Source organism: Enhydra lutris, unplaced genomic scaffold (genome assembly GCF_002288905.1).
Source record: "Enhydra lutris kenyoni isolate GAN:26980312 unplaced genomic scaffold, ASM228890v2 scaffoldscaffold26, whole genome shotgun sequence".
NCBI classification, from domain to species: domain Eukaryota; kingdom Metazoa; phylum Chordata; class Mammalia; order Carnivora; family Mustelidae; genus Enhydra; species Enhydra lutris.
In genome coordinates this window covers 9,759,438-9,784,953 of record NW_019154110.1, presented here as the reverse complement: position 1 = coordinate 9,784,953, position 25,516 = coordinate 9,759,438, and the positions used below count along the sequence as shown (strand labels likewise).

The 25,516-nt window shown below is 47.9% G+C and overlaps 2 protein-coding genes across 2 annotated transcripts; both read left to right on the top strand.

Annotated features, from left to right (window-relative positions):
* The first annotated feature begins 1,095 nt into the window (after positions 1–1,095).
* On the top strand, positions 1,096–7,619 carry LOC111151516 (C-C motif chemokine ligand 5). Its single transcript, XM_022509554.1, has 3 exons — positions 1,096–1,413; positions 2,835–2,946; positions 7,134–7,619. The coding sequence occupies exons 1-3, from the start codon at positions 1,338–1,340 to the stop codon at positions 7,219–7,221; spliced, it is 276 nt and encodes a 91-aa protein (XP_022365262.1). The 5' UTR covers positions 1,096–1,337; the 3' UTR covers positions 7,222–7,619.
* Positions 7,620–8,846: 1,227 nt separating this feature from the next.
* LOC111151821 (HEAT repeat containing 9) lies at positions 8,847–21,092 on the top strand. Its single transcript, XM_022510036.1, has 15 exons — positions 8,847–8,934; positions 9,781–9,830; positions 11,104–11,285; positions 11,539–11,665; positions 11,874–11,930; positions 12,122–12,178; positions 12,859–12,916; positions 13,285–13,415; positions 17,394–17,576; positions 17,986–18,078; positions 18,172–18,291; positions 19,396–19,469; positions 19,930–19,981; positions 20,397–20,483; positions 20,730–21,092. The coding sequence occupies exons 1-15, from the start codon at positions 8,847–8,849 to the stop codon at positions 21,090–21,092; spliced, it is 1,722 nt and encodes a 573-aa protein (XP_022365744.1).
* Positions 21,093–25,516: the final 4,424 nt, after the last annotated feature.

The window sequence follows — 25,516 nt, the reverse complement described above, 5'->3', positions numbered from 1 at the left end:
TTGGTATAAGATTATATTTTTTGAAAGTTACATTTTTTTTTAATTTGTTTGCTCTTGCCACTGTTGCTAGACAATTTTCTCTTAGATAATTCAGATGTCAACCTCAGCCCAGCCCAGGCAAAACTGTCAGTATTCTGAAGTATCCAAATAGGAATGGATGAAGAGGGCGCCTGGGTAGCTCAGTCGGTTAAGCGTCGGCCTTCAGCTCAGGTCATGATCTCAGGGTCCTCGGATCGAGTCCTGCACCAGGCTCCCTGCTCTGGAAAAAGTCTGGTTCTCCCTTTGCTCCTCCAGCTCATGCTCGCTCTCTCAAAAATAAATGATAATCTTAAAAAAAAAAAAAAAAAAAAGGGAATGGATGAAGATTTACTGAACCCAAGTCTTTGGAATGGAGTAGGGACCTTGTCTCTAATCAAGACCACCACATGGGTTCAGTTCAAGGATGTCCTCAACCATGAGCATTTTCATGGTAGGTAAACTGAGTGGACAGGGCACTGAAGCGGATTCTGATTCCACTGTTCATTTGCTGTGTGTTCTTAGCAAGTCATTTCTACTCTCTGGGCCTCAGTTTCCTCCTCTGCAATTGAAGAACATGGGAGAAATGATCCCTAGGGTCCTCTGCAGCTTTCAAATTCTGTAACTTTTGTATCCAAGATCTTAGAAATGAGATGGGATCCCAGCAATTGCTGAATTTCTTCATCTGTAAAATGGGGAAAATGAGCATAATAATAGTACATGAGCCGACCTGTAAGATCTTTAGAATAGTGGCTGGCACCCTAGGGTGGGTGTTCTCACCTCCTTTGGGGGCTAGATGTCAGAGAACCCCCCCTTCCGTTGATGAGAGGGGAAATACGGATCTGTAACACATGTGGTTGAAAGCGACCAAATAAACACTCAGTTTATTTCTAATCCATCCTAACTGCCCCCACCACCCCCAGGGAAGCAGCCTCTGGACCTCTGATAAGCACCCTTGCCCCAAAAGAGGAAGCTGAAGATGCCATCAGAGGAAGAGGTTTTCCACCACCCGTGCCTGTATTAGCTCTTCTGGACGGCAAAGAAGGAACAGATGAGCTCACTCTGGATCAGAGGCGGTGAGGAGGAGAGAGAGAAAGAGAGACTCAAATTTCCGGAACCTATTTCAGTTTTCTTTTCCGTTTTCTGCAATTTCACTTATGATACCAAGCAGTACGGGGCTGCTGTTTTGGAAACTCCCCTTGGGGGGGGCGCCCCTTCTACTGGCCTGACTCTATAAAAGGGCCAGCCTCAGCTTCAGAAGATCCCCACAGAGGTTCCTGAGACAGCTGGTGGCTCTCACGCAGCCTCCACCCGCAGGTACCATGAAGGTCTCCGCAGCTACCTTTGCAGTCCTCCTTGCCACTGCCGCCTTCTGCGCTCCTGCCTCTGCCTCCCCATGTAAGTCAGGTCCCGACCACTGCAGCCTGGAGCCAGACCCTCACACTGGCCCAGACTTTGCCCTCCTTTCAGCTGCAGCATTTACGCTGTCTGAACCTGATAATTTACATTCCTATATATTGCTTTGCCTAGATGTCCAGCTGTCCCAAGAGATCTCAAAGCCACTTCATGGCAGGGACCCTCTCTGCTCAATTTTTCTGTCCTCAGGATCTACACCCAAGCCTTTCAGGGAGTGAGTGTGGACCGATGCTGGGGATGTTAGCAGGCAGAGGCAGCCTAGATGGACCTCGAAACACAGCTAACTCATGCCTATCACCAGCAGTGTTTCTAAGAAACCTCTAAGGTTGGGACAGTCTTATTCTACCCATTTCATAGATGGAAAAAGTGGGGCTTGGGAGAGGATTTTAACTTTTTAACTTTTTATTTTTTTAAGATATATTTGAGAGGGAGGTAGGGAGAGAGTGGTGGGGAGGGGCCAAGAGAGAGGAAAAGAGAAAGTCTCCAGCAGACTCTTACTGAGCAAAGAGTCTGACACAGAGCTCAATCCCACCACCTCAAGATCATGACCTGAGCTGAAATCACCAGTGGGACACTTAAGCGACTGAGTCACCCAGGCACCCTGGGAGAGGATTTTTTTTAAAGCCTTGAATGGATCAAGTATTATGCTGACTGCTCTGCATGTACCATGTCATCTAATACTTGCCACCACTCTTAGAGTGGCTGAGCTTGACTTTCAGATGGAGAAACAGGGGCCCAGAGAAGTCAAGTAACTTGCCTGAGGTCACACAGCTAGGAAGTGGGGAAACTGGTGTTCAAAGTTCTATCTGGCTTTTAAACACTCTTACTCTACTGGGAAGTGGCAGCGGATACTTTCCAGTGTCATCCTGAATTAAATGACCAACAAAAAGTCCTCCTTCTCTGTTCAGAGCCCTTCTTACCATGTCTCAGCCAGGATGCCTTGCTCCCAGGATGCAATACACATCCTCAGGTCCCTCTTAGGGGTTGAGGCTGAGCCATGAAATCTGAGTTTTGGAAGCCTCCTCCCAACCCACCATAGGTCTCAAAGAAACAAAGTTCTGAATCCATCGAGGATCCCAGGTGGGCAAGAATAAGGGCAAAGGGCCCAAGACGAGCTAGGAGGAAGCCTGGCATATCCATAGAACCAAAAGCAAAGGGTTATGGTGTAGAAAGATACAAGTAAGGCTCAAGGATTAGAGGATGGGTTGCAGAGATCTTCTCAGTCCTCTTTTAGAATCCCCCACTCTGTTACTGTGTTTCCATGGCCAAGTGACTTTACCTCTCTGAGCTTCAGTTTCAGCCAAAGGAAGATAACAGTCGACTTATCCAAGATAATGTACCCAGCACAGTACCCCGTGAGTAATGGCAATGAATACAGGTGTCTCCTTGCTTTCTCCTCCCAGATGCCTCGGACACCACCCCCTGCTGCTTTGCCTACATCTCCAGCCGACTACCCTTCACCCACATCCAGGAGTATTTCTACACCAGCAGCAAGTGCTCCATGCCAGCGGTCGTGTGAGTCCTAGACCTGTGGACCCTGGAGGGTGGGAGGGTGGGGGGGGCGGTGAGTAAGGGACACTTTTTATCCCAGAGCCAGTCCCCCCAGGAGCCCTCTAAGAGGGTACCCTATCCACTCCTATCCATCTTCCAGCTGCTCAGGTAGCCATAGTTCCCCCCTCTGTAACTTCAGATTCCCCCACCACCCACTATCACATAGAAAATTAGAAAAGCAGTTCCCGGGGCTGTTCTCCCCACTCTGACGGACTGGGTCAGGTCTCTGATCTTTATGAGTATGACTTTCACTGTAATATGACCTACAATTCCCCTGCATGGAGAAAAGATCGACACAATCATCTCTTTCCAATTAAGAACCCCACATTCCCCCATATCCCACACCCTACTGAATCCACCTATAACCTCAGAAGATCTAAGGAGGAGAGCTCAGGGACCTAGATACAGCCAAGTGTATTTAAAAGAAAATGATCAATTGGTGAGGAAACAATGACAGGAGATTCTTTTAAATATGCAAACTAATGCATTTGAAAAAATTAACAGTCTACTACCTAGAAAGTGCCTACACTCTATCAAATGCCTTACTTATACCTAAATTTCAGCACAACAACCCTTACAGGTATGTGTAACTCTCTCCACGTTTTAGATAATGAATCTGAGACCCAGAGAGGTTTGGTGAGTTGCACAGTAGGGACAGAGCCTATTCTTGGAGCCTCCTCTTTCTACTACAGAAAGGTCAACAGCGATAATTGCTTAAGAAATTTAAGATAGAGACTTAAAAAGTGAAAATGGGGGTAATCATGAAGTTTCCTATCTAATGGTAAGGTCTTTTTTTTTAAGATTTGTGGAGAGGGAGAGAAAGAGAAAGAGAGAGAGCACAAGCAGGGGGAATGGCAGGCAGAGGGAGAAGCAGGATCCCCACTAAGCAGGGAGTCCAATGCAGGGCTCAATCCCAGAACCCTGGGATCATGACCTGAGCCAAAGGCAGACATTTAACTGACAGAGCCACCCAGGCATTCCACAAAGTTTTTTTTAATCCAAAAATTCCTGGGACACTTGCAAAGCTATAGGTATTCAGAATTGGCTTTCATTCTGGTGAGTCCTTCAAAGGAGAGTGGTAATTTTAACTTTTATCTTAACTACTTCTTACTTAACTACCCATTTTATCTCTGAAAGTAAGTATTTTTCAAGAGAAAAAAAGTCTTATTTGAGTACCTGTTACGGGCAGATAGAGATGAATAAACCACCATCCCTGCCCTATTGGACTCACAGTCTGATACAAGGAAAAGACAAATACAAAACGACTAGAGCAGGGGCACCTGGGTGGCTCAGTGGATTAAAGCCTCTGCTTTCGGTTCAGGTCATGATCCCAGGGTCCTGGGATCGAACCCCACATCGGGCTCTCTGCTCCGCGGGGAGCCTGCTTTTTCCTCTCTCTCTGCCTGCCTCTCTGCCTACTTGTGATCTCCGCCTGTCAAATAAATAAATAAAATCTTTAAAAAAAAACAACAAAAAAACGACTAGAGCAACCCTTGCACAAAGAAACATTACAAAAAGAGAGGGAGCACATCCAGCCTCAGAGGTGAGGGAACCATTGCTGCAACAGGTGTTCAAGAAAAGCCCAAGGGACCAGGGACATTAGGCCAAGCGAATGCTGCCAGGACTATCCTTTGGTTGAGGCAGCGTTCCCATGTAGAAAAGCAAGGAGGGTCTCGAATGTCCACACGAGGATGCAAAAGTGTTGGAGCGAGTGAGAGGAGCTGGCACAGGGAAAGCCTAGAAAGTCAGATTCAGTTAAGAGGCTGTTACGGTTACCCAAGTGAGTGGTATTGAGGCTCATCAGGACCTGAAGGGGAAGGGAAGGAGAGACAGGGTAGGAAACCATCACAGGAGGAGTCAGCAAGCCCTGGCAGGTGAGGAGGTCAGGAACAAGGACGAGAGGGGGTTAAGGGATACTTAGGTTTCTACCCAGATGGCTGGAGAAGTACGGACTCCCCTCTTCCCCAAGTCTCAAGGAAGAGCTGTTGAAAGAGGAGAGAGCCCAAGCACCAGCACAAAAACCCTGCAGCGATGTCCAGCAGGGAGCGTGAGAAGAGGCTGGAGATAGGACATTCTTTGATAGGAGGAAAGGGTCTCCTGAGACGAGAGTGGCAATCTTTAGCAGAGTCTTGGTGAGCGCTGGCTCCAGAGCTAGTCAGCCTAGGTTAGAATCCCAGCTGTGCCTGTTGGCAGCTGCAGGAGCTCGGAGCCAACAAGCAGCTAACCCCTCTGAGCCTCCATTTCTCCATCTGTGAAATGGAGTCAAAGGGAGAACAAGGAAATGAAACATGAAGTTGGAATATATCTTAGCATACAGCCTGATAAGTGTTAACTTCTCCTCCTCCTTCTCCAAATGTGCTGTTATACACACAGAAGTGACAGGTAAAACCTGAGCGAAAGCAGTTCATTCACTAACTCACTCGATAAACACCTATTAGGCGCCCGCCCTGTGCCAGACCAAGGGTCAGAGACTCGGAAGAAATACACAGAAAAGGGCAGCAATTCTGAGAACACCAGCGCTCAAGGGGCAAGCCGAGGAGGCTGCTCCCAAGAGAACAGGCAGGAAGAGAGGCAGGAGGGAAGTCAGGCACATAAGGGGTCCCCAAAATGGGGGTAGGGAGAGAAGCTTAACCAGGAGAGGTTGTTCCTCAGTCTCACATTCTTCAGGAGGAAATGGAGGCCTGAGAAACCCTCAACCCAGATACTAGTTTCCTGCCCTTTTGATTTCCTGGCCACAGGCTGAGGGGGCCGAGAAGAGAGGATAGCAAGTCTGTAGGATTTCCTGTCTGACTCGTGGCTTGAACAAGGGCAGGGGCTTGGTCTGAAGCTCCCTCGCCAACCCCAAATAAGCAAACTAACACTAGGAGGCATGAGAGCCCAGCATACTCCTCCTGCTCCCTTTCTCTCCTCTGCACACTAGAACGGAAGGAAGAGAGATGGCCAAGAGGCTCAGAGTCTCAGAAAAGGGAAGGCAGCTTCCTGGAGCACAAACACTATCCAGGATAGAACTTTAGAAGAAACCAAGAAAGCCTCATGGTCACCAGACGACATAAGTCTTCACTTTGTGTGAAAACATCTGGGCTGTTAAGGTGCCTGAAAACATCCTTAAAGAAGACAAAAGGAGAAAGGTCCAAGTAGACAGGCCTGGTCCCAAAGTAATGTGTTAACGGACAGCACTGCTCTAGGCCTACAGTCTCGCCTAGATAGAAAGGGTCTCCCAGCAGACAGGTGGGGCAGGCAGCTGAACTGAGCCCCTCCAACCTTGCCATCAACACCTGTGGAGATAAGGCCTCGACCTCCCAGAGGCCTCCGCATGCCAGCCCAGTAATTGGCAGAAGTGCTTTGACCATGGCTATACCTCGGGGCCACTGACCTCTCTGAGCGCTCATGCCCAGCACCAGGACCTTTGGTGTTATGTTCCTCTGATCCCTCCTAAAGAAGAATCCCACAACATTCCAATACATGCGTGGTATTTTCCAGAAGTCCACAATACTATCTCATTGTGAGTCTCACAAGAACAGTGCAAAGTAGGAATTATTTCTACCTATATTTCAGAGGCAAACAAATAGATTCGGAGGCCCTAAGTGATTTGCCAGGGTGAATCCACGCATGAATAATGAAATCAAGACTCAGGGTCATGTCCTTCTGTCATCCACACAAACACACACTTAGATGTATTCATTTGTTGAGTGTATCCCGGGTGTCTACTGCGTTATCTAGAGCCCAATCGCATGTTTGGCCTTTTTAGCAATTCTTATCTCTCACCTATTCAACCATGACTCCGTTCCTAGAAGACACCTCTTTTTCTCACATCTTGAGCACCTGGCACAGGGTCTGAAATTGAGAAAAAGCTAGTAGTTGACCAGCTCAACCCTGGACTCCTCAGGCTCTGCATGCCCTTACCTCTTCAGGCTGCACGGGTTTGTGTGGGAGTTAAAATACACACAGATCTGCTTTTAGCTTGGAGCCCTACAACCCAACAGAAGACGAAATATCCTTTCCTTAAAAGCTACAAATCAAGCCATACAGAGCTCCGAGGGTGCCCCACCCCAGTACCATCGTCATCATCCCTTTGTGGCTCAGTCCACCTCATTCCCAAAAATGGCTGTCCGAGTGCTGACCAGGTCTCATCCTTTCCTCTTCTCCCACAGCTTTGTCACCCGGAAGCACCGCCAAGTGTGTGCCAACCCACAGAAGAAATGGGTGCGGGACCACATCAACTCTTTGGAGATGAGTTAGGATGGAGGGCATCTCAACCTGAACTCATGCAAACTTCCCTAGTGCTTCTTGTTCTTGTCCTAACCAGCTTGGGAAACTCCCCCCAAACCCCTACTCCCACTTCCCCCTGGGAGGGCACAGATCCCCTCACCCAGCAGCAGCTATAAAAGCCTCCTCCACCTAAAGCTCCCAAGGGCTCCTGAGGCTCTGCCTTGTGTACCCGAAGCCCCTCAACTAGTTGGTCCTAGCTCTGCAATCAGAAAGGAAGTCAGCCTACCTCGGGAGGCGAAGAAAGGAGGAAAACTGGGCTCCTTCGGTAAAGTCCTGTGGCCACAGCTCCTCTCTCAGCCCCTCGCTGGGAAGCACTGACTGGCACAATGTGAGAAATCAGCTTCCCATTAAAATTCTCCATGCAGTTACCAAGCTGGCTCCTGGTTTGTTTGCCTCCTCAGGAACCCTCCTTCCTCACAAGCATTAAGTAATTAGCTACATATCGAATTTAACTGTCCTGTCTTTTAAGCGTTCTTTAGCAGATGCTGTGTGTGTGTGTGTGTGTGTGTGTGTGTGTGTGTGTCTTCAAGTATTTTATTAGGAGTTCAGATCAATCTTTATAGAATGTTCCCTAGTTTGGATCTGGCTGGTTGTTTTCCTCATAATTCGACTCAGGTTAAACATTTCTGGCGGGGACACCACAGGGTGACACTGTGTTTCTCAGGGCAGCACATCAGGGTATGTGTTGGTTTACTGATGATGTTGAGTCTGATGGCCTGACGGCCCACCAGGTTTTCTTGCCACAGCGAGCTCACTGCTGTGTGCCAGGCACTAGGCCAGGCATAGGAGGTTGGAGGGGAGAATGAGAGATGAGCCACAAGCCACAATCTTTAACTTCAGGCAGATTAAACTTATGATTAATACCGAAAGGAAGCAACTGTTCAAAAGACTGTGGTCACGTTGGGAGTAGGAGTTGGCGGGGGGCGGGGGGCGGGGGCGGGTGGTGACACCACTGAAGGGGGTGAGTCAGGGTGCCTGGGGGAGAAAAGAGACATCAGAGATGAGATAACTTTTAAATGAAGTTTGAAAGATTGGAGAGAGTTTAGCAGGTAGGAAAGGCCTGCAGGTAGAGGGCACAGCATATGCAAAAGTAGGAGAGATGGAAGGCAGCTCCTCACCACATAGAGAAGAGCTCAGTCTCTTGCTCCTAAAGAGGGAGATATGTGTATAAACGGGACTTCCCCACTCCTGCCATTTTCCTGATGACTAATCCTAAGAACCACCTGTGCCCTTCCCATGGGCTGATGTGCCTTGCCTCACCACAGTCCCTCTGGCTCCCAGACAGGCATGACTTTCCCACTTTTCAGATGAGGAAACTGAAGCTCTCAGAGGTCAAGTGACTAGCTCAAGGCCACAGGCTGGAGACTCCGGGGGTGGGACCTGGCGGGGGTGGGGCTCAAGAATGGAACCGGAGTCTTCTATTTACCTAGGAGATCTGGTTGCTCAACACTTGGACGCTTCTACCCACAGATGCCCCAGCCCCTCACCAGTCCCTCTTGTCCCACAGAGGACAGGTCTCCCCCCGCTGTGCCCCCACACTCCCAACAGCCTTGTATTGCCTGGGTTCCCTGTGGTCCCACCAGGAGAAGAGGAGTATGGCCTACGAAAAATCAGCTGATATCTTTGCTATCTCCAGGTCGATGTTCAAGTACCCATGGCTGGAATACCCAGAAAGGACCAAAGGTGAGGCTGGAATAGACAGGAACAGAGTCAGGGGTGCGGCCTGAAAAGAAAAGCTCTCTGTCTCCCTCTCCCAAGATAGGGGTCTGGTGAGTTCAGCAAATCCACAGGAAGGGTGAGGGCAGGCCACTGGACACTTGGTGGCTCCCCATGGCCTTCAAGGTAAGCTCCAGGACCCTCAAAGATGGGACATCTGTCTTCCCAGCTTCTGTTCCCACATGTGCACCCTGTTCTCTACCCAACTCCCCACCTCCCAGTCTTTGAAAGAAGTTTTCCCTGTGCCTAAGGCTCTTCCCCCTTATCTATCGGGCTAATCCCCAGGTGGATTAAACTGAGCCTCTGGGGAACCTTCCCTGATCCTCCCAGGCAGGTTAGGGGCCTCATCTGTACCACCTGTGCCTCTAACCTCACATTTGTCTCCCTTTGTCAATCACTAGTAAACAATTCTGTCTCACCAGCTAGATCCATGGTTCTCAAAGTGGGGTCCCAGGACAAGCAGTATCAGTATCTTCCAAATCCCCAGCCCCCACCATAGAGCTACTGACTCTACTCAGAATGAGTGCCAGAAATTGGTTTTAAGAAGCTCTCCAGGTGATTCTACAGCACACTCAAGTCTGAGAACCACTGAACAAGACCACTGGTTTTCACCATCAGCTGCACATTAGAATCATCTGGGGAGCTTTCTGAAAGGCCTAGGCCCTATCCCCAGAACATCAGATTCAATTAGTCTGATGTAGGGCCAAGGCAGGTTAAAAGTTCCCCCAAATAATTCTAACATGCACCATTCACTAAATGCTGAATAAATGAATGCCTGAATGGATGATTCTTAGCCCACCATTTGTACCACAGAACTCAGAAAAGTCATGGCTCCTGTTCACCTGCCCTTGTCCTGCTACCAGGTAAGACCTCTAACTTTTGCCCCCCAGGGGAGCTTTGTTGAAGTGGGAGGAGCAGCAAACTGCCCCTTTCCTTTAAGGCCAGGTCACAGAACACTTACGCTCATCGCTGGGGCTGCTGCTAATTCCTGTGTGACCTTGGACGAGTCACTTCCCCTCCCTGAGCCGCAGGATCTTCCTCGGTCACAGGTTCCATTTGTGGAGTTGCTATGAGATACTATCTGTAAGGCTCAGGCTATGCAGGCAGTGCTTAAAAAGGAGTCATTTTTATTCATTGACGCAGGGATCCTCATAGATTTGCCAGACAGAATACTGGGTCCCCAACTAAATTTGAAATTTCAGATAAATAATGTTTTTGTATAAATATGTCCCAAATATCGTATCCAATACCTAAAATCTAAATTTACCTGGACATCCTGTTTGTTTTTTTTTTAATTTGCTTCGTTTTCACTAAATCTGACAACCCTTCTCATTCTGAGTCTGCACTCCACTTTCTGAAGTCATGGCAATCACCTGACAACCTTGACTATGAGCTTCTCAATCACCACACTGGAAACCACTGGCTGAAGCCCCTCTTGCTTGTTGCTCAGAGAACTGACTCTGACAAAGGCTGGAGAAGAGATAGGAGTAAATTCTAGCCATATCTGCAGAGAGAAAGTCCCCTGAGCCACCCACCGCCCTCCACTACAATCAGAGCTGCAGTTTCATGACCGTTTAAGAGAGGTTGTTTAAGGAAATTCTGCTTTTCCAAGTAAACTATTAAGTTCCACGAAGGCAGGGATGATGACTGCCTCCCCAGCACCTAGCACAGGGGTTGGCACTCAGTAGGTACTCCCTAAGTATCTGCTGCACGCCTGAATGAAGGGGCAGTAGCCTGTCTTTTCCCCTCTTCATTCCACATCTCCCTCACCCTTTGCCTTTTCATCTCCTTGCCCAGATGGCCTTTTCAAAGTGCTTTGAGCTCCTCAAATAGCCAAAGGGTGTGCTCAGATTGGTTTACAGATCAACAAGGGCTCCACAACCTTTTACTCATTTGTTCTATGCAACAAGGGGTACAGAAAGAACAAGGATTATTAGCTCCATTCTGCAGATGAGAAGACTGAGATTTTGGTGGGTGAAGTCACTTGCCCAAGTCACACAATGGATAGGAGGTCTCTGACTCTAGCTGAGATGAGAGACTAAAGGGCGTCCCTCTCACCTAGTCCCGTTTTATCCTGGTCCTTTTCCTGGCTGAGGAATATCCTCTGCCCCTGCTCTGCCATTCCCACCCCCTCAGATGCCAAAGGAAGAGTTTCCCCCCAGTCCAGAGTGCTGGAGGCAGCACCCAAGCAAACCACATTCAGTGCCTTATTGCTACTTCAAGAAGCCTGAGATCTACACACACTGGCACACTCTGTATGATCAGCGACAGGAACGGGAAGCCCAGAAAATGTTGCGGAAAATGAGAGATCACCCTAGGTGTGCTTTGCCCCTCCCTATTCCCCAGACCCTTCATACCTTCTAGGAAAGAGAGGAAGGAGAAGGAAGGAGTGGGATAAGGGGCGGGACAAATCAGCTTACAGATCCCAGAGAGGAGCCTGGGGTAGGAGGAGGAGCATCTGTCTTCCTCCCATCTCTGAGCTGGGCTGAGGACCAAGGGCAGAGGAAAGTCTGTGAAGTGCGAAGGAGGAAACAAGGGGACCAAGGCTGGCCTATGCAATTTCTCACACAGGCAACTCAAAGAGGGCACGCCCATCCAAAAATTCCATCTCCCTATGAGCAAGCTGACTGTAAAATCTCAGGCAGGATCCAAGCCCTCGGACCCTACTGGGAACTCCCTGAAGTGGCAAAGATTAAAGGTCAGGGACCACGGTGGGAGGGAGAATGGGGAGACTTCCTTTCTGTGGGTGCCCTTACCTTGGGCTCACATTATCCTTCAGCCCTCAGTCCCTGCCTACAAAATGGAGGGAGGAAACGAAAAGGGATTGGATGAGCTCCTCTCCGTTTGAAGTTCTGCAACTACATTAATCCCTTTCTTCCTCTCTCCTGGCTCCCTTGGGTGGGCAGGAACTCACAAAAAGCCTGGAATCTCCCAGAGAGCAGGAGCAGTTCTATGCAGCACAGGTGAGAAGTGGCAAGGGTGGTGGAACATGGCCACAGGTAGGAGTTGGTTGAGCTGGGAAGTAGAAAGATGCTTAGGGAGGGCAGGTGGGGAGACAGTATTCTAAGACAAAACTCCAGCTGTGTCCAGAGGATGTAACTGATGGGGGTGGTGTCTGAGCTCTCTTCCCTTTCTTCCACCCCTGTTCTTGCAGGCTCTGGGACGCCTTGGCGTCAGTGACAAGCTTGTCATGGAGGCACTATGGCAGGTGGTGAGTCTGGGGCTGCATGGAGCACGTGAGAGGAGGAAACAGGGTCTGAGGTATGCTGAGCCTGGGCACAGGGGCACAGACAAGGCTCACCAGGGTGCAAGGATGCTGGGTCAGCTGCAGTGAGGAGAGAGCTGCCGGTGGACAGCGTGCCCCATCTCATGCCCTTGGCTTCCTTGAAGGGCAGCTTGGTGGGGCTAGGGGAATCTGCAGGTCCCCTCTGTCTAACAGAAAAGACCCTCAATTAAAAAGCAGAAAAGAACTGGGACTGAGTTCATTCTCTACCTTAACCGAATCAATGCCCTGTGCTTATAGGCCAATTTATAATGGGGAACATGCGTTTTTATCCATATTCTCATTTAAATATTACAGATTAGGAAAAGGCAGAGGTATCTGCATTTTTTCTAATAATAAAATGGAAACTCTGAAAGTGAGCCAAGTGACTTGCCCAAGGTCACATGGCTACTAGAGACAAGATAGGGATCTGAACAGAAGTCTTACTCCCGAGTTGTTTTCCTTCCATTGCATCATCCTGCCTGTTGTCCTGTGTTTGAGCATAGACAGGTCACTCTCTAGACCTCGGTTTCCTCACTGGTAAATGAAAAGTTAAGCTGAGATGATTCTTAATGCTCTGACATTCCATCACCATACGGCATATCTCCACTACCTGCCTCTTAAATCAGGCCCATACTGGTCCAGAGAAAGTGAAGTATGAGGCCTGTCGAAGCCTGGCCATGCTGGGTGAGTATGTCCCCTCTCTGGGAGGGGAGTGGGGGAAAGTGAAAAAGGAAGCAGTGTAGCCCCTTTCCCCTTTGGGTAAGGATACCCACTTCTACCTAGCATTTGGCAGGATCTGGGAACTCGCCTCAGTACTGTGGGCAGAGAGAGGAAAGTGGGGTGAAAGGGAGAAGAGATTAGGAGGGAGGGGTTGGGCCCTGGAACTGCAGCCACGCTCAGCCAGCTTCACTAGTGTCCTGGGAGAACAGGCAACACCTCAGGATCCAGTACACAGAACTTCTGTCTTTAGGGCACAGTGGAGTCAAATGGATCCTGGCAGAGAGGAATATCCCTGAGGCTCTGCCCTGACCTGAGGACCCTCCCTTGTCCAGGTTGCCTGCAGAAGCACGTGATCCAGGTTCTCATCACACAGCTGAAGGGAAAAAATGAGGGGCGAATGATGGATTCTCTGACAGGGCTACGAGCGGCTCTGAACTCCTGGGCTGCTGTCCCCAAAGACAAGGTGATTGGGAGGAGAGTCAGTAACTAGGGCAGGTAGGACAAGGTAATTGATGGTGCTGGCTGCATTAGGTCAGGGAGAAGGTAACCTAGCTCCTAGCCTTGATGGGAGAAGACACGGTCCTTGTGGAGTTCCCTGTGGAACAGCTTCCCTGAATAGAAGCACTGGCATGGCCACGGAGGAGTCACACAACCCCTGAGAAGCCGGCTTTCGGAGCCGCAGTTCATTCATTTCCAAAATGGAGAGAGTCACACTCATCATGATGAGCAGTGAGTAATATACAGAACTGCTAAATCACTAAATTGAAACTGAACACTGTATATTAACTGTATATTAACTATACTATACGAATACAACACTACGTTAACTATATTTCAACTCAAGAACATTTAACAAATGAAATGGATAGTAATTATAGCATTGTTGAGGAGATTAAATGAGATAATGTACATAAAGCACCTCGTTCAATGCCTGTGCTTTTTAAATGGTAACCATTATCATCCTTAAAATAACCTACTAAAGAAAAAACCTCTCTCAAGAGGGGAAAGAGAGGGGTGCCTGGGTGGCTCAGTGGGTTAAAGCCTCTGCCTTCCACTCAGGTCATGATCCCAGGGTCCTGGGATCGAGCCCCGCATCGGACTCTCTGCTCAGCGGGGAGCCTGCTTCCTCCTCTCTCTCTGCCTGCCTCTCTGCCTACTTGCGATCTCTGTCAAATAAATAAATAAAATCTTAAAAAAAAAAAAAAAGAGGGGAAAGGGATCAAGAGAGTCTGCGACACTACTCAGATTTTTTCCCCTTTAGGGTCCCCTTACTTGGACCCCATCACTGCTCCATGTGAAATAGAAGTCCTCATTCATCCATTTACTCAACAAATATGTATTAAACAGCTGTCACATGCCAGGCACTGTCCCAGGCCCTTAAGATACACCAGGGAACCCAACAGACTAAGATCCCCTGCTCTTGTGGAGTTTACTTTCCTGTTGGGGAGACATATAATAACCAGAAAACTTAATTATATGGTATGTTAGAGGTGACAGGTACAGTGGAAAAATTAGGTAGCAGGGTGAGGATGATCAAGAATGCCAAATGGGGATGGGACTAGGCTGCAGTTTTAAACACAGAAGGGAGGGAAGGCTTGAGCAAAGACATGAAAAAGCTGAAGGTGTTAGCCTTGCAGATATCTGAGAGAAGGGATTCCCGGCAGAAGGGCCAATCAGTGTAAAGGCTCTAAGGCAGGAGCATGCAGGCCAGTGTGGCTGCAGTGGAGTGGAAATAGAGAAAGTAGTAGAAAATGAAGGAAGGTCAAAGTAGTTAACAGGAGACTCAATCTGGATTGACTAAGATCTACTAGACTAAATCATTACTATATCATTGCTTTCTGGACGACTTCAAGTACCTGGACTTGAAGTACTGCATGAAGTAAGGAGCAAAGCAGTGACATAATCTAACTTATATTTCAAAAGGTTTCCTTTGCTGAGAAAAGATGGGAGGTGGGGGTAAGGGCATCAGGTAGAAGCAGAAAGATCAATTAGGGGCTACTGAAGCAATCCTGGGGAGATATAATGGTGGCATGGACCTCGGTGGTTGCAGTGGGATTAGTAAAACTCTTGACAGGTTGAAGCCACTACAAAAGACAATGAGGAAAGAAGGATGAAGCCAACTAAGATGTTCTTGAAAGCAGAACAGGTTTGGAGGTAATAGCAGAAGTCCAGGCTTGGACAAGTTATGTTTGAGACATCTACTGGACCTCCAAGGGAGACAGCAGGTAGAGTTGTATGTACAATTTCGAGTTTATAAGTCTGAACCAGAGAAAGGAATTTATGAGTTGTTGGCATATACACAGCATTTTAAAATCATTCAATTAGATGAGATCACTAAGGACCAAGTATGAAGTCTTGGGGCATCGAATATTAAGAGCTCAAGGAGACGGTTGTTAGAAGCAGACTGGTATGTGTCAGGGATACAATGAAGAGGGTGTGAGCAGAAAGAAGAGAAAGGCAGACATATTCTTTCTTCAGAGCTGTGTCCCAGTGGCACAGCTGCATGAATCAAGATTGTATCCCTTCACTACAGTTGCCCTAAAGATACAGCTAGAATTGATACTGGTAAGCCCTTGTCTGAAACAGAGAGAAGGGATATACCCAGTTAAGAAATTGAAAAGAATAAAACTGAGACTTAAGAAATAATTTATACTGGGGGGCCTGGGTAGCTCAGTGGGTTAAAGCCTCTGCCTTCAGCTTGGGTTATGGTCTTGGGGTCCTGGGATCGAGCCCCGCATCGGGCTCTCTGTTCAGCAGGGAGCCTGCTTCCCCCTCTCTCTCTGCCTGCCTCTCTGCCTACTTGTGATCTCTGTCAAATGGATAAATAAAATCTTTTAAAAAAAATTAAAAAATAATGACAGCTGACCATTAGGTAGGAAGACAACCCAAGAGTATGGAATTCTGAAAATCAAGTGAAGAACATATGTCAAGGAAAGGAATCGAATCAACTACATCAAATAATATAAGGACTAAGAACTGATGCATAGATTAACAGTGCAGGAATCCTTGATTATCTTAACAATTTTGGTGGGGTCATGGGGTTGTAGGTCTGACAGAAGGAGTTTAAGAGTGAACAGGAGGAAAGAAATTAGAGATGGCAAGGATGGACAACTTTTCAAGTTTTGCTGGCAAGGGCTGTAGCTGGCACCAGGGGTGGATTTTAGGGGAAAAAAAAGAAAAATAATGGCATGTTTCTATGGTCCAGTAGTTAAAAAAATGATAACTTTGAAGAAAGAGTTGTGATTAGGTGAGAAGAGATAAGCTCTAACATACAAATGGAAAGACTGACTTTAGACAGACAGAGTCTGTAGTCATAAGTGGAGGGAAGAACTCTATGGGTGCAGGTGTTGGACAGAAATGGTGGTTGGTGCCTCTGGAACTTCTCTTCCAGTTGCTTGTATTTGCTCAGTGAAGCAGGAAGCAAGATCATCAGCTGAGAGTTAAGAATGGAGGAGGAATTAAGTGTTGGAGGTTCCAGAGGACAGGGTGTTGAATCAGGAGGGTGGGAAAAAGAATTGCCCAGGGAAAAACAGTATGGTTACTAGTAGCACTAAGAGTCTACATGCGCTTTCTGTTCACACACTTAAAGCAAGATCAGTTATCAGGACCGTGTGCTCTTCTCCAGGAAGTGCAGGCACAGAGTAAGTGGAGGGTTGACTACAATGAAGCAAGAGGAGGTAAAGGAGTGAGGCAAGCAGGCGATCACGGAGTTTAAGCTGGGTAGAGAAGGAAGAAAATGAGGAGCAATGAAAAGGTGCTCCGTGGACTGTTAATCCTTGCAGAGTCCAACAATTAATGGCGACGGCAGGTGAGTTGGAAAGATAGGAGGTGATGGTTAGAGAGTGGGGTCCATGAAATGGAGATTGAGGAGAAGTCACAGTCACGGATAATGATAAAAACCTGTGAAAACTAATGGCTGACATAGAATGGAGGACAAGAACAAGACTACTGGAGAACAGGAGTAGGATCAATGACGTGTATTTTTTTTAAGATTTTATTTATTTATTTGACAGACAGAGATCACAAGTAGGCAGAGAGGCAGGCAGAGAGAGGAGGAAGCAGGCTCCCCGCTGAGCAGAGAGCCCGATGTGGGGCTCGATCCCAGGACCCTGGGATCATGACCTGAGCTGAAGGCAGAGGCTTAACCCACTCAGCCACCCAGGCTCCCAGTGACGTGTATTTTTTTAAATGTCAGGAATTAAGGCAGCAGAAGTGTTGAGGAGAGCGACACTCATCCATCCACAAGATAAAGTCCTAGAGAAACGAGGGGATACGCCCTAGGAGCAAGTGGAGGGCAGCACAAATAAGGGGAAGTGGGTGAAATAATCTGAGGACATGAGGAGGAGGGACTGTGCTCTGAAAGCAGCAGTGAATGGCCCTCTTAACAAAGGCCGGCTGAAAACATAGTCCCCCTGCCCATTTCACTCCTTGTCTGCCTCAGAGAACTCAAGTCGGGGATGAAGAGAAGTTGGTACCTGTGTTGCAGATGCTGATAAATAAGTCATCGAACAAAGCAGCTGTGGAGGCAGCCCTGTGCTTGGGTTTCCTGAGGCCCTGCAGCAGCACAGCCCAGGAGTTCTTGCTGCACTGCCTGAGCCAAGGGTCTAAAATGCAGCAGATGAAGGTGTGAGGGGCAGGAGGCTGGGCTCCCTGGGGATCGCTGGGGAACCAGAGGCTGGTGCTGACTTTGGTACAGCCTGGACCTCGTCCTACTCAACCAGAGAAATGAAGCTTCAGTGGGGGGGCATTTGTGGGGCCCTCTGTGTGTCTGTGAATATGTATATGCACGAGTATGGGGTCACAAAGACGTAGGTGTACATGTGTCTGTATATATTTGATTTGTATGAGTATTCATTTATAAATGTGCACGTATGTGCATACATGAACTTATTTTCTCACTCAAAAGGCAAAGAGGGAGGAGAATGGACCCCATCTGTTCCCCATGAGTTTTAGGCTCAGCCCTCAAGCTTCCCTGGCTGTCCAGATACCTCTTGGCCCTGTTCACCCCAACCTACATTGCCTGCCCCCCACAGGCACTCAGGATGCTGGTCAAGATGATGCACGTACACACGGCCACAGTCACCAGAGCCATCCTAGACCAGCTGTGCTATTCTCCTGTCCTCGAGGTAAGCTCTCAGACTGCCGAGGACCCTTTCTTCTCCAGCACTAGCACGGGGTGAGGGATGAGGAAGAGAGTCTATCCTTCCACCTACCCTCAGCACCGCTTTGAAGCCACCCAGATGCTCCAGACCGTTGGGCTGGAAAAGATCCAGGCGCAAGGGCTGGAGGGATTCACATTTAACCTGCTCTGGAGGAAGACGTATAATGAACCTTTCCTTGTAAGTGAGACCAAAGTTCCCAAACCCAGACAGCCCAAACCCACCTCCTTTCCCTTCTCTGAAGACCTCTGCTGGCTTGGCTCCCACCACACTGCCCCACAAAGTATCATATTCATTCTAAGGCACTAATGCACTCCCTGTTCCCATTCCCCTAATGGGGCCCATGTTTTCAAGCCACCTTGCCTTTGCTCAGGCAGTTCTCTCAGTGAAAAGTGCCAAGTCATCCCTCCCTCCCTCTGAAGTGAAAAACTGCCTCGTGCTATTTATTCACTCCTCCTTCCTCCTCCTGCCTGTCACAGTAACATGGCTCCCACAAGGCTCCCGCAAGGCCAGTCCAAACGCCTCCTATGGGAACCTTTCCCAAACCACCTCCAACAGAATGAACCCTGCCTTCCTCTGTGCTCCTCTGCTTTCATCTTTATTGTACCTTGTTACAGAACCAGCCACAGAACTTCTAAAGACATTTTTCTGAAATGTACATCAGATTGTGTCTCACCTCTGCATGATACTTTTCAGTAATTCCCCAATGCCCTCAGGAAGGCTTACATTGCCCTTCAAGGCCTGCTTCCCTCTCTAGCTTCATCTCTCCCCACTCCTGCTCAGGGCCACGTACCAGTTAAGCTTAAAATGATCCTGTCCTCATTTATACCTGTTATCCCAGTGTAATACCTGAGTGCCCCACTTTGAAGAGTCTCAGTGTGGTCACCTAGCCAAACAAATATTTTCTGTTCCCTAACCTCTGTGTGCTCTCTCCTGCCTCTTAAGCTTTGGTACATGCCCTCCACTCTGCCCAAAAACCACTCTGCTCCCAGCCCTCTGCTGGTTAACTGCCTTTCACCCTCCAGGATTCAGCTGAGGCATCACTTCTTCCAGCAAATCTTGCTGGTACCCAGACTGAGATCTCTTATGTTCACTCTATAGTTAGTTCAGTTGTAAGACGACAATAGTGTGACTGCCTACTCACTGGTCTGCTTCCCCTACCGGATGAGTTCAAGGCAAGAACCACATGCAGCCCAAGGTCAAGGTTCGGTAAAGGTTTGTGAGCACTTGAAGGTACACTCCCGCATTCCTTTTCTCTGTTGTCCCACCTTAATCCTCCTTCAGGCTATGAGGCAGGCTGTGGCTGAAATTGTGGAAGAGCTCAAGATGAAGCCTACAATGATGAATTTGGTGGAGGCGTGAGTGGCTTGCGCTGGGAGCTGCCGGAGCCAAATCCTAGGCTCTGGAAGAGGGTCAGAGAGAGCTGAAAATCTAATCCTAATTCTTATTTCTCACTTGCCCATGCCCCTGGCCAACTCACTCGTTGACCCCTGGGATTTTCTTTGTCTGTAAAAAGGGGCTGATAATACCTACCACTCAGGGTTCCTATAAAATACGAGAATGTGAAAGGGATCTGTAAAAGGTAGAGTTCTGGACAGATGTGAGTTCTAATTGTCATTCAGTGCCTCCTGGCAAATTGCAGTTCCTGCCTTTCCCTTCCTAGCTCCCTTCCTGACCCAAGTAACAAGAAGGAGCAATTAATAAAATTAGCACCACACATTGGCCTTAGGCCTGACTCATTCTGGGCTTCGAGAAGGAACAACCAGCCCTCCTCCCCTCCCCTCTAATTGGAAAACACACTTATTCCCTTCTACACAGGCAACTGATGAACTCAAATGCCACTGCACGCCAGGAGGCAGTCATCTCTTTGGTAAGGCCAGCCCTGCTCCTCCAACCACATGTGTTGATGGCAGGGGAGCAGGCACGTGAGCACAATTACTCGGGGGCAGAAAGGGCTATAAAGTTTGGGGAGGTTTGCTTATTTTAGAAATCCAGCCCTACCAGGAATTCAGGAGTAACCTCTTTTTCAGGACAAGAGGTAGGTGGAATAAAGGACAGGAGATGGGTATGAGAGGCGTTGCTTAGTCTTGATTCTTCCTGGTGAACAGTATGCACTGGAACCCAATGCAGTGGCCGCAAAAGGGGAAGAATGGGGTACCTCGGCTGGGGAGCCGTAGTGCCCCTTCTCTCCAGGCCACAGGGTCATCAGAGGGGACTAGAATGGAAAAGAGCACTGATGGGGCATGTTCCTAGGCTGCCTAGTTACTCTCATTCGCCTCTGCCAGGGCGTCCTGGGGATCCGCAGCCCACAAGTGTACCACTTGCTCCTGGACATGCTAGACACAGAAAAGAGCCAGGCTGTGAAGAAAAGTGTAAGGCATTCCCGCCCACCTCTTCTGCTTCTCTACCCCTCCTCTAGAGGCCTCTCCCACCCATCCCCACCACTTGTTGTCTGTCAGGAGGGAGGAAAGGGGAATGAGCCTCACACTATCCCTTGACTTCATTCCTTGGGGACAGAGTGGCCTGTGGCCAGAGCACTCCCCCCTCCCTGAGGTGCCCCCTCCGCTCCCAAACTTGGCCTGAAGTGAGCCAGCCACAGGACCTTTGTTTCAATGCAGCTTCAAGAAACATTAACTCTCTTGGCCTCAATTGATCCCTGGATCCAAAACAAGCTGAAGAACAAGGTTCTCTGTGAATATGAGGCACTTAAGACTAGTGAGGAGGAAGGGCCTACGAGGTTTCGGAAAGAGCCTGAGAACCCAGAAGAGTTAACTATCCAAGACTTCCGACTTGCACAGCTGAACCCCTTGTTTATTGCGAAGTCCAGAGCCACACCAGACCAACAGAAAAAGTTGAGTGCCCAGAAAGGCTCTGCCTTCCCACCCTGTTTCTCTAAACCAAAACACAGGGCACCAGCCACAGGGCCCTGGGTACCAAGGATAAGGAAGCAGCTCCGGATCCTTGCTAAAACCTCCCAATAGGTCAGTTCTTCGGACCAAGTCCCCACTCTCTCCCCAAGGATGCTTCTCAGGCTCCCTTGAGAAAACAATCTATACCTATCTTGCATGAATAAATGAGTGTCACTCTACCTATTACTGCTGGTCCTTGTCAGGGGCTGCACAGAAACTCAGGTCTCCTCTCTCCTGGTTGAGTATTAATTCACTCAGCCACATGTCCTTTTCACAAAGGGAAAGAGACAGAGCTGCTCCAGTAGCCAACCTGCCTCCCTAAATCAAGCCCTTGTTTATGCCCAGAATTTAATAAGCCTCTGCCCAGAGTGGGCTATAGAAGGAAAAGTAGGAGAAAATCCTGGAAAGCTTGGCTCTTGGACCATTTCCTCCTAACTTGCCGCCCCTCTCCACCACTTCCCAGTGGTCAGGAGGTAACGAGGCTATACTCAAGACCAACCATCTCGGTCTCGTCACCACCTGCTTTCTGCCTCCCTCAGGACCATGCTGAGACAGGCCCTATTTACTCTCAAAAACTTCTTGTTTCTCCCATGTTTGTTCTAAAGTCCTGTTTCCCTTTGCCAGTAGGACCTGGTACACCAATCCCAACAATCTACATCCTCCATCAAAAAGAAAAAACCCAGACTTTGTGGAGTCAGGAAAATCTGATGTCTAAATCCCAGGACCTTGAGACCATGACCATCACTTTTTTGAACTTTGACTTTGGACAAGTTAATCTTTGTTTCCTCACCTATAATAAGATGAGAATAATGCATACTACTTCAGAGAGCTCCTCTGAGGAGTAAACAATAACAAATCCTAAGAGTGCCTAGTATCACATAGTAAGTACTCAAATGTGAGGTGCTTTTCTCTTTTCTTCAGTGTTGTCATGTGACCCTGTGACCACCAGAGGTTAAAAACGTCCTGCCAGCCCAATTAATTCCCCCAATCTGATTGAAGTGATCTACGGTGAGGTCAACTTCTTCTGATTAAGCAGAGAAAGGGCAAAGTAAAACGGATGCACCTTTCCATTTCCCCACACTCCAGGTTCTAGAGTGGTCCAGTTATCTGAATTCAACACAGATAACAAAGTGACAGTGACACAGAGTGTCACTCTGATGTTATCTCCCTACCTATCCCACCACTTTCAGATGCATGTTTTGCCTCAGAGAGTTCTAAATAAAAACCAGAGGAGTAGTTTCACTATCCTGGATTATATGCAAAACTAGTTGCCTCCACTAGTGTGGCACAAAGACCAAAAATGGCAAAAATGATCCTCCTCTCTTGCCCACTCTGTACCTTTGGGCCAATGAGCAATCTAACCGCAATTTCCCTGGGCCTTAACAGCCTATGGGTACAAACAAAGGCTTACTACCTAATTAAGGCTCTCAACTCCGGCAAAATCCTGCCCACAGACCTCCAACCTCTGCTGCTGCTCCTCCATATTTCTAGCTCTCTAGAGAATTGTCCTTTTTTAAAAGATTTTATTTATTTGATGGAGAGAGAGATCACAAGTAGGCAGAGAGGCAGGTGGGGGGTGGGGGAAGCAGGCTCCCCGCTGAGCAGAGAGCCCGATGCGGGGCTCGATCCCAGGACCCTGAGACCATGACCTGAGCTGAAGGCAGAGGCTTATTAACCCACTAAGCGACCCAGGCGCCCCTAGAGGATGGTCTTACTACTTGACCAGGTAGCAGTCTCTGCTCAACACCTCAATCCTGATCTCACCAATCCTCATCAGAAGATTTAAAACAGCACTGACATAAAGCTCTGCAGAGAGCACCCACCATCCAGTACACCAGCAATGGACTAGAGCATCCCCAGTACCAAAGCCACGGAGATGCAACACCCTGACAAACATGCTTCATTAATCCAAGCTGTGGCCAGTTTCTCTCTGAAGCCTGAAATGCCCACTTCTTTCAGCCAACAGGGTCTGTTGGTATTGCTCTTTGGACACCATCCAAAATACGTAAGATCCCCACCACCTTCTTGCTAATGAAACCTCTGAATGCACCCTCTGATGGCAGCAGAAACGATGACAACAAAAGCCATATACACCCTCCTCCTCTTCCAACATTCTCATCCATGTCCATGCTATAAGTGAAATCTGGCTCTCTCCCTTGAACCAAAGTCTTAGGTGTTGTTCATCCTCCTCCATTCCTTTCAATGTCACCATTGTCCTGCACCTTCACATAAAAATCACTGCTTCTGAGGGTCTTGGCTCTCCAGTTATCCCACCCTCTGGTCCACTTTTCTATTTTCTTTCATTCATCACCTGAACCTTAGTCTTGCTTTCACCATCATGGTAACAACCATCTACCACCCCATCTCCTCAGTTCTTGATCTCAACTACAAAGGTTTCTCCTTTCCATTCACTCAGCCACCCACTTCCATGGCCACATATAGCTCCTAACATCCCCGAGAATTACTTCATCCTGAACATCTACTTTAGGACCCAAAGCTATCTATCCAGCCTTTTTATCCCCAGTGCCAGTTCTTTGAATCTCATCAATAACACTAGGCTCTTGACATTGCTACATTCTTCATTAACTTTTTTTCCTAATCAGCCTGGACTTCATCCATCAACCACTATCCTCACTCTTCTCATTCTCTACTAAGTATGAGACTAATTTGAAATTTTTACTAGTATCTGACTAGCAAAATCCCTAACCCTGAATCGAACTGCCTCTGTTCCTAAAAACAGGTGGCTGATTAAAGATGGAGAAAAATCACATATCCACACCGACTGTACCCACAAAACACTTGCCCCCATGTTAATCGAGCTTTTATTGTTGTCTGGCAATTTTATGGGTTCCTAATCATAATACTTTCCTACTTCCTACAATCGTTGTTTCAAGCCTTCCCTGCTATCCTCACACTACAGTCTCTTCAAACTCTATCATATTCTGCAACTCTCAGCAGACCATCATACTTTACTATACTCAGGAGGGAAAAAGACATTGGATGGACCTAACCACCTCTGTTATAAAAATCCTTAGACATAGTAAAGAGCACAAGTCCAGATCCTTGGATTAGGATCCTGACTCTGCCACGCACTAGAGATGTGATCCTAGGCAAGTTGCTTAGCCTCTTGGTGCCTCTCTTCCTCACTGGACCCTCTGAAAAGCCCCTTCCAAGTGGCAGTCAAAATCATTTAAACCATTCACCTCTTCTCCAAAGTGTTTCCTATACCTCCTTGGTTCACAGCACTGTTGTGAGACTTAGTTAACACGCAGATTGCTTCTAACAGTGCCTGGCACATGGTAACCTCCCAAGAGGAATTAATCGTCTGCTACCATTATTATCACCATCTGCAACTATCCTTACCTCCTTTGTCATAACGCAAGAGGCATTCTCTTCTTCTAAGGCATATCCTTCGCTAATGTTCTGGCCACCATTCATTCAAGGGATGTGAATATTAATTATCCCCATCTCCTTGCAAGGAGTGTATAAACATGCTTAATACCCACCTTAAAAATAATCTCTCACAAACCCATATCCCTGCCTAGATTAGATGCCTCCTCTTAATTCATCCCACCTCTAACCATCCTTCATAATAAAGATTCTTAGTTGACCATATTACTGGTCTCCATTTCTCTTTTTATTATTCACCATCCCACTTCAGTTTGTGTTCACAATTCAACTCTCCATCAAAAAGGCTTTTGCAGGGCACCTGGGTGGCTCAGTGGGTTAAGCCTCTGCCTTTGGCTCAGGTCATGATCTCAGGGTCCTAGGATCGAGCCCTGCAACAGGCTCTCTGCTCAGCAGGGAGCCTGCTTCCTCCTCTCTCTCTCTCTGCCTGCTTGTGATCTGTCAAATGAATAAATAAAATCTTAAAAAAAAAAAAAAAAGTTTTTGCTAAGGCAGTGGTTCTAGAAAGGGGCAATTTTGCCCCCAAAAGGACACTTGGCAATGCTGGGAGACATTTTTAACTGTTACAACTGGGGGCTGCTACTGGTGTCTTCTGATAGAGGCCAGGGATGCTGCTAAACATCCTACAATGCACAGGGCAGCCCCCACAGCAAGAATTATCCAGTTGAAACGTCAGTAGTGCCAAGGTTGAGAATCCCCGTGGTGAGGTAATTTACAACCTCCGTATCACTAAATATGAATGCTTTCTAACCTTTGTATGACTTGGCCTGACTTGAGCACTCAAAACCACTAGCTTCTCCCTCCTTAAAATCCACTCTTCTCTTGGGTACTACCAACACCTCACCAGACATTCCCAGTCTCTACTCTCGTGATCCTCTTCTATTACCTCAAATATTAGCATTTCTCAGGGTCCAGGTCTAAGCTCTTCTCCCTATATACTGTCTACCAAACCTTTAAAATCAACTGAGAATTTATTTTTATTTATTTTTTTAATTCCCAGGCCTAACAGATTTCACTGTCTTAGAGTGGAACCCAGCATCCTTGTGTTTTCAAAAACCTTCTCACTAATTCCAGTATACAGCTTGGAT